This window comes from Limulus polyphemus, unplaced genomic scaffold (genome assembly GCF_000517525.1).
Source record: "Limulus polyphemus unplaced genomic scaffold, Limulus_polyphemus-2.1.2 Scaffold4704, whole genome shotgun sequence".
Taxonomy (NCBI): domain Eukaryota; kingdom Metazoa; phylum Arthropoda; class Merostomata; order Xiphosura; family Limulidae; genus Limulus; species Limulus polyphemus.
The window spans coordinates 1-9,518 of record NW_013670314.1 but is presented as its reverse complement, the minus strand read 5'-3'; the positions used below and the strand labels follow the sequence as shown (position 1 = coordinate 9,518).

The following is a 9,518-nucleotide window of genomic DNA, read 5'->3' as shown; positions in this document are numbered from 1 at the left end:
GATTTTCTAATATGGATCGAAACTAAAGACTTAGTATTTTGAATTCACCAACATCTAATTTGAACTAGTGCTGTATTCAACATACCACGTGACACACAAAAATCGAATTTTGTTTGTTTTTTTTATAATTGTTTTTAAAATTAAGAAATTGAGTAATACATAGTACTAAAAATTTGAATTATACCAAACTTATTGACATAAATTCATGAAATAGTGACTCAAGAAACGAGATGACATGGCCTTTTACCCATGACCCGTCTCGAAAGGGTTAATATAAATATACACACACACACATATTAAATGAATTATACTTAACAATACACAAAATATGATCTAATTTTTTTATAAAAATAAATTTCTAGTAAAAAAGAGAATAACATAGAAACTTACCAGACCTTGGTTAATGAAGTACTCAGCAAAGTATACCAGAGATAGTGGAATCATGTATGGTAGCAGAGGCTGACAGAGAGTAACAAGTAGACTTTACCAATACAATAATATATTAAAACAAATACAGAATTCAGTAACAGAAAAATATATGATCACAGATAAAGACTTTACTAATACAATAAAACAGCACAATTATAGTCTTCACTCATGGCTGTAGCTAGAGTGAAATTTACCTGAAGTTCAAACACCAACAAGCACACAGGGTCAGTTTTACATATTGTATACCTTTTCCATATGGGCCATTCTACAATATTGTGTTACATTTAATTCAAATTTTAACTGAGGTCCAAACCTCAATGATCTCATAGCTAGCTATGGCCATACCTTCAAAGGAATAAAAGAGCAGAGCCTACATACAACAAGAGACCATTTGGTTATTCATGACTGTCCTTGCACACAAATCCTTGGAAAAAGTAAAAACTTAAATACACACCTTTACTTTTCTGGAAATTATTGATTACCCTCTTTGTAAACTTCTGTAAAGTTCTGGCCGCTATTACTATCTGATAGCAACTCATTCCATAAGGCAAACACGATTTTAGAAAAATAAAATGTCTTAATTGAAGTCACCAAAGATAGGAGATTACTAAGGCAAGATTTACTTTTGATGAATCACTTAGAAGAATACAACAGAAATATAGACTTCAATGCAATAGAAATATATAAGAAAAATATAAACTTCAGTAACTACAACTATATAAATAAACTTTAATAACAGAAGAATATAACATAAATAGTTGGAAGCTCAAAAAACTTACAAGTAATGAAATGAGTTATAATGAATGTTATCATTAATTGTATATGATAAAACATACACCGTAAAATACAAAAATATACATTTGCATTAACAAGAACAAACACCATCTAAAGTGCAAATATGTGATTTTAATAACTGTAATTTAACTTTTTAACTAACGAAACCAAATATTCATGACGATGATGAAATTAACATAATATGAGCTATTTCCTTACATTATATGAGGTATCTATATATTAAACTCTGTTAAATTTATATAGTAACGAGAAAAAATCTTTTACACAAAATCACATATAAAAAATATTAAATCCAACATTTACAACACATTAACTTACTATAATGTTCAAAATAAATTGATTTACAAAAAAAAATACATTTAGTAGTGTAAAATACACAATATATATGAACCAAACAAACATAAAATAAACTACCATTTTTGAATGAAATGTTACAACAAGGATTTGAAAACTAGTTTTGAAACTTTCATTTGAACTCTTCAGTCCCACACATGCTTCTGAGAAGAAATTCACCAGCATACTTTAGGTGATACCTGATTGTGAAGTTCCCTTGGGGATACACATGGGTAGGAAACATTTCAGTTGAAGAGCTTTCAGAAGTGTTAAAGTCTGGTACACTTTTATTAATACAGCTTTCAACGTAACTTCATTTTATGTCATTTTCAGTTTTATACAATAATGATGGCTCAGAGAATCCTCAAGCAAAACGATTTTCTTGTTACTTACAAGTACTTCAACACTATTAAAAACAAACTGACTTCGAACAAAACCATATAAAAAGATAAAATAAATGGCATTGATATTGTTTCACGCCAATCACATAAAAAAATTTACATTATTAAAATGGGAAGCAATCTAAACATGAGAATAAAAAAACACTAAAGCATTATCATAAATAGAAACACAAATAACACATTTCTCCATGCAAGAAAACTGTGATCACTCTCTGAACTGGAAAACCAGGCAAAATGATATATAAAACTGACAATAATCTAAAATAAAGTATTGTTGAAAGCTGTATTGTTAAAAGTGTGCTATAGTTTAACACTTCTGAAAATCACTTGAAGCTGAACTGTTTCCTAACCACATGTATCCTCAGGGAAGTTTCACATATGTACAGGAAAACAACATCTCAGAAGAGTGTATAAGACTGAAGAACTCACATTAAAGTGTCAAAACTAGTTTTCTAGTCTTTGTTCTAATATTTTGTTCTAAACATGTGGTTTGTTTCTTAAGTTCATTAAACTACATTTAAATGAAAATATGAAAGCTTGGAATATGTTAAAAGCATTAAATGTAAGCAACTTGTACATCCATAAATAAAGAGGGTTGAGTATGTTGTATTACAACGATTTTGAATATACAAAGTCAAGTGACAAATACAGCAGATATAAAAGTCAAGTTGGGATGTTACGTATCAGAACTACATTTTAACACTGTTTGGTGTTTTAGTAATGTGGTGCCACTTTTTTAATGCAAAATATTCATACATTTAGATCATTAAGAAGCATTCAGTTTGGGGATTTAGAATATCAAAGATGGGGATATCCTTGTACTTTATAATATTGGAAAAGAAAGGAATATGGATTAACTTTTGGAATCAGGACCATCCTTAAGAGACTTACAACAAATCAAACCCCCAGTCCTGGTAAGAAAAGTCTTCTAAAAGGTGAAAATCCATGAACAGAAAGGTTAGTGGCAAAAGCTGTTCACATTTCCCAAGTAACAGTATACAACATAATGAAGAAGGTGTGCTTTGGATATGAAAATCTTAAAATGGAGCCATTTGGAATGGAAACTACGCTGCAATGCTATTCTTAAAATGCACAGTTGTTAGTTAGAGCAAGAACAGATGTAGTATCATGGTCTGTAATGATGTGGTGAGGCTCCTCAATTGTTTTAATACAATGTACTCAACCTCTGTACATACTTAATTGTAGCCGATTCAACAACATTTTTCTTGAATAAATAATAATTGTTTGAATATAAACCTACCTTTATTAATCTTACTTTCTGACCTAAACTTAAATTGTTTGCAGGTATTATAGATACTGTAGGATTATTTCCTGATGATTCTGGAACAAGTGGTTGATACAATTCCATATTTTCTTGCTTAGTACAATATTTCCACAGTGAAGTAGAAGGCGGATGAACAATCAACACCCAGAAACTGAAAAAAATAAATAAAAACAGATAAATCAAAAACGAAAGTAACAGTTAATAATGAATACCAGAAACTGAACAATTGAATAATAAAAAAAAAGTTATCATTTTTAATAAATACCTATAAACTAAAATTCTAAAAACAGCAAATCTCATAATTAAATACCAACACTTGGAAATTGGAAAAAAATCTGAATTATATAAAATAAATATTTAATAAAAAATAACTATCAAAGTAATTTCTCAGAAACTTAAAATTATGAAGGTTCAGCAATATTATCCAATAATTAAAGCAGCAGCAATAAATAATCAAAAAACTGGAAAGGAAAAAAACATAAATAAGACTTGATCAAACCAACACAAACATTAAAAGCTAAAACTTTTTTTATTATTATCAAGTGTTAGGTGATAAACAATATGATTTTGAACATCTAGCACAACTGAGCTGAAAGTTTCAACTTCATACAAGTTGTTGACTTTTTCAGGTTCCTTGTGAAAATCTAAGATAAAGTAACACAGACCAAAACCTCAAAAATCAATGTAAAGCAACAGAAAATATCGGTAGTAGTTAGTAACACTTAAAACATAAAAACAAAACAAAAAATATCAAAAATCGACAAAATAATTAAAAATAGCCACCTGAAAATTCTATATTTTGAATTATAGACATAATGTCCTTAGTTATAGCTGCCAAGTATGCTCTTAAAGAAAATGGATTAACATCTGAAGATATTCTGAATGTGTGATGTTTCTTTTTTCTTCGTATACTGATGACAATTATTTAAAAATATCAGAGAAAATTTTTCAAGAGTCAAAATAAAAACAAAACTATGTTTCATCAACAACATATTTTGGAATTTACTGATTATGGGTTATGATAATTTATTATTGCTTTTATTCAATATTTTACCTTAAACTCATCATAATTGGAATAACAAGCATAACTTGAAGAGTTCTTCTTGGACTTAAGCCTGTACTAGTGAGAGCTGCATAAGACAATGCTCCAAGAACACCAGCTCCTCCTGGTTCAGGAAGAAAGACATTCTTTACAAACTTCTAACTCATTATACTCATTGAATGGTTTATGTCAAACAAGATTTGTACTTTCTACCTTTGGATCAATACATTTTTCTAATACAGTTTTACAAAACATTTGTGCAATACAAATAAAACAAAAATATTTCATTTCAACTACTAATAAATACAGGAAACAAAAATATGAGAAGGTATATGAAAATTTGCATGTTAAATAAATTTTACTTGAAATGTACATTAATATACAACAAAATCACTTATGAATGGTTTTCAGTAAAAATTATTTTTCTAGATTAAACTTTCTACATATAATTATCAGTAAATTCACTGTGTGAAATACTGTTAAACAATATCATTACAACATTAAATTAGACCCTAACCACTGTAGCTGAAGTTTATCCTTAACCTGTGAAACTTAAAAAACAAAGAGGTCATGCTTTTTAAAGGTTAAAACCCAGCCATGGCAGCTCTTTCACAGAAATACCTCACCATCAAATCATATCAAATTTTTTACAAATATTTTTTTATCCTAAAACAGCATTTATTCTAACTTAGGGAAGCTCTCTGACAAAAATGTTACCCTACTTAAGATTTAAAAAAAGGTATCTAAGTGTGAAGCCACATCAATTGAAATCAAGACATACCTGTTCCTGAAGACCATGTGGACACAACATTTCTAAAAACAAAAACAAAAAATTGTAGTGGGGGACAAAGCTTTTATTAACACATTTTGAACTCCAAAGACTTTAGCCTTTACTAAAGGATAAACCTATTTATAACACCTTGCATGGACCTCAAGAAAAATCAATTACACAAATACTTTCAATTAAAACCTCTTAATAGTTTGTAAGAAAAAATAAAATAAATAAAACAAATAATGTAAAATAACTTTTGAAGATGGCTTAAATAGGTAGTGAAAGAAAGTTTAATATAATTGTACAACCTTTCGACAAGCTTACGTCATTATCAGGTACAACTAGTTTACATAGACACATATATATGACTGGAGATTGTTTAAAAGCTTGGTAAAGGTATCTTGGTACCCTTAGTTGTTGGTTTACAGTAGGGCCATTAAAGATAAAATTCCTGTCGACTTCAAATTCACTCAAAAACCCAGCCTTAAACTAGAGTCTTTACTAAATAACAGTTATGTAGAATCACACAATACCAACATTGTTTATAAAATAATGTGCAATAACTGACCATAATTCTATGTTGGAGAAACCAGATTCACTGAACATAATAAAAAAACCCTCCAATGTTTATCATCATTACATTTATCTCCTCTCACAGTTACAGCTATTCTTCATTTTAACTGCCCTCTAGTGCACAAATTTTTGCTCACCACTAGCCTTGAACTTTCACCTAATTCCATATTTATACCTCGTGGTTCAGCTGCATTTAAGCATGCAAATTAGCATGTGAACACCCTTCACCAACAGGAGAGCAACCCACCCTCCTACTGCAGCTGAGTCCCTCTATGCAGTTGAACTCAATCTTCACTTCGAGATTAGGCATGTAAGGTAAGTATCTATTGGAAAAAAAACTTCCAATATGATTGCTTATCTCCTGTCACAGTCACAGCTAGAATCACACATTGAGCAGGTGGAGAGACAGGTGTAAAAATACCTGGATGAGCACCCTTCTAATGCATCTGAAGAGCACCCACCTCTATGGAGAGGAAACACACCTGTAGGAGACCACACCACATTTAAAACAAGTATACTTGTTGCCCAAGAGGAGCCAACTGGTGTTGTGTCACAATCAAGGGACAGAAAATGTAATCCATCCCAAATCAAAAAGGAAGAATAATGTGTGAGTAGAGTGGCTAGAGTGCGTAAGACTGTAATCAGGATGTCAACTCCAGTCCAGACCAGTGGTACCAGGAGGAACTCAACCATTCACACTAGGTGTAGGAACTAGAAGGGAAGAGGATAGTCATGTCTTCTACATAGGTAGAACACCACCACCCTACTCTCGACTGAGTAGAATTATGCACACTGAGGAGGATTCTTCCATGATCCACCACCCTAGCAATGAGGAGCTGGAAAGTGGTAAGGGCTCCAATAATCCACTGGAACAGGGGGGGATAGAAATGCATTGGAGAGTCTAGAAGAATGCATCACCAGAGAAGTGCAATGGGTGACCATGAAACCTTATCTTGAAAAGCAGACCATTCCCAATTCTGGCAGTTTAAGGAAAATTAATGATGAGCAGTAAACTCTTTCTGCTTTACTTATGTTATTCAATTAGTGTAAGGTTTAGTATTAACATATTTATGATGCAATAAATGTTATATACCACAGAAAAGAAATCCCAAACTGCAAAAACTGTTTTTCTCATCAAAATGGAGAAAGATCTATTCTTACTCCCACACAATACCTCATCCATTTAGAGGTGTTTTTCAATTCTTGTCTCAATCAGGCCCAACCTTCTCCTCAATGCCTTCAGTCCATGCAACGTGCTATTGTTCTAATACAGTTGTCTTCTTTTCCACCGGTGGTTGTGGTTCTATCTCTTTTGGGGATGGATCATGCTCTGTTGAAAATGGTGCCTTTCCAAGTATAATGGTATCCAAAATCTGCACCATGAGGTCTATACGGTCTATCATGCTCACTGTTGAGATGAGTGTTCCACAAGCCCATTTGCATGAAAAAAAGCTTGAGTATGAAGTTCTGCCAAGTGGCAGGAAGAAGCTAATCATCCATATAATGGTGAGTGTGAATGCCCAATGAGTGAAGATGACTTGAAAAGGATCTGACTATCTGGCAAAAGACGTATGGGCAAATGCAAGGCCGAATGGTAGAGCACAAAACTGAAAAACCCGTCTTTCATGCACAAAATGGAGATAATGACGTGAAGTCTCTGTGATCAGAATATAAAGATAAGCATATGCAACATCAAACTTCGTCATCCATAAACCAAGAAAGTGCCACCGAAGGGAAAGAAATAACTCCATCGTAAACCAAAGATGCTGAAGGAAACGATTGAGAAGAAAAAGGTCAATGACAGGTCGCCAATCCCGTCTTCTTTGGTATTACAAACAAATGGGAATAAAAAAACCCAAGAGAGGAGTCAACACACTTAACAACCTCTTTGTGCAGAAGATGCTGGATGACTTGTGCTTGATGACTGGATGTAAGATCATCCTTGGGGAGTGGAAAGACAACCAATATGAGAGACAATGGAGGAGGAGACATGAACTGAAGAAATTGAATGACCCACTGATCTGTGGCGAAGGACTCTCATACTGACACGTACAATCTGATTCGAGCCCCCACAAGTGTAGACCCCATAGGGTAGTCACTGATGGCATAGTCTGCATTCCACACAAGCAGAGAATACCCGCTGATAAGGGTGGAATCTCCCTTGTGTTCCAATAGAACATGGAGCCGATACAGGAGGTCTGGAAAGTCTAATGGGAGATACAGGAAAACATGTGGTAGAAGATTGAGAAAGGAGAGAGGCCATGGTCAAAAGAAAAGAATGGAGACGGGCCACATCCACCCAAAATTCCATGGAATTTGGAATACCTGCAAAAATTGAATGTCTGAACAAAGGAGCTTCTCTGATACTCTTAGGGCCAATGAAGGAAGTCAAACTCCCTCAAGCATGGCATCTCTCTTCAAAAGATCCCAGCAACAGACCAACCGTGAGACCAAGGAGAGAGCAGAAGCCAATAACCTTACCAAAGTAGAAGTCAATAAGTGGAAAAGATCTTCTAAAAATTGAGCAGGAGACCTGTAATATGCCTCAGACAAATTTGAGAAAACTGAGTTTGATTAACCCTTTTGAGACGGGCCAGGGTGAAAGTCCATGTCATCTCGTTTGTTGACTCGCATTCAAAATTTTATTTAACTACTATTTCAGGAATTTATGTCAGTAAGTTTTGTATCAAAGTGTAGATTATAATTCAAATTTTAGTACTATATATTACCCAATTTCTTAAAAGTAAATATTAAAAAACAACACAGATAAACATCAATTTTTGTGTGTCACGTGGTATGTTGAATGCAGCGCTGGTTCAAATTAGATGTTTGTGAAGTCAAAATACTAAGTCTATAGTTTTGAATGAATTAGAAACTCAAATTACTGATATTGACAAGTTACAATACAAAATAAGATCCTCTTTTTCTATTTGCTAAGATATTGCTCATGTAATAAATCAAGCAGTGGCACTCCACCCACCTCTTTCAATTTTTGGAAACTCTCCCTTATATACACTTACTTCTATATATGAAATGAATAATCAATTGTAAGCTCAGAATGTCCCCTAGTGGCTTTCTCATACATTTATTTTCTTAGGATGCCATTTCTTTCTTTTGAACCAAGATTTCAAAGAGATAGGTTGTGTATTTAGTCTGCTCAAAATTTCATATTTTAAGACTAAAATACAGCTTAGTTACAAAGATTAATAAATTACAGTGGAATTATATTGTATTGATGTAGTAATTTATGATTTTTTTGGTTATTCAAATGCATATATAAAACCTAAAAAATTTTTTTTCTTTCATATCCTCCATGTGCAATTTCTTTGAAGGCTTAGTAACCTACATTAAGCAGCAACTAAGTACAAAGGTCACTAGAAGATATAATTGTTTGCTTTACTTCTTTATTTACTGTTCTATGTTTTAAGAAAAATACGTTTAAGAACTTATTTCAAGATAGCAATAATCTATATACATATATAATGTATAATAATTGAAATGTGAATGCATTTTACAGAACTACTAACCACAGCCAAGACAAGTTACTTTGTTCACAATAAAGGTCAGTTTTATGTTTGATACGGTAACACGAGTGCATGTCAACCGCGTCATTGTAACTTCTGTATTGTTAGCTAGCCACGGCTGAAAGGTCAGTATAATAAAAATAATAAATATATATAAATGTATAATGTTATGAGATTTAAGCTATTTAGTCTAAACATTTATATTTTTGTGTTCATTCTAGAATGAAAGAGGCATAACTTATATTTATTTCCTAATTTTTTATGGTGGTTATGAGATCAGTCAAATCTACTGAACCCATACAGAGATTAATTACTGAAAATAACATAAAATAATAAGTTTTTTTTTAAGAAATGTTTGATAACT

The 9,518-nt window shown here is 32.3% G+C and overlaps 1 protein-coding gene across 1 annotated transcript in view; it reads right to left on the bottom strand.

The window, feature by feature from the left end:
• Nucleotides 1-7,033, bottom strand: part of LOC106471569 (battenin-like) — a 14,546-nt gene extending 7,513 nt beyond the window's left edge. Inside the window, exons 1-5 of the mRNA XM_022400180.1 lie at nt 6,902-7,033; nt 5,067-5,136; nt 4,298-4,409; nt 3,220-3,394; nt 379-459 (exon numbers count right to left, since the gene is read on the bottom strand). Of these exons, the coding sequence (XP_022255888.1) occupies nt 379-459; nt 3,220-3,394; nt 4,298-4,409; nt 5,067-5,136; nt 6,902-7,033 (570 nt within the window). The remainder of the gene's footprint in view (nt 1-378; nt 460-3,219; nt 3,395-4,297; nt 4,410-5,066; nt 5,137-6,901) is intronic.
• Between the last annotated feature and the right edge of the window lie 2,485 nt (nt 7,034-9,518).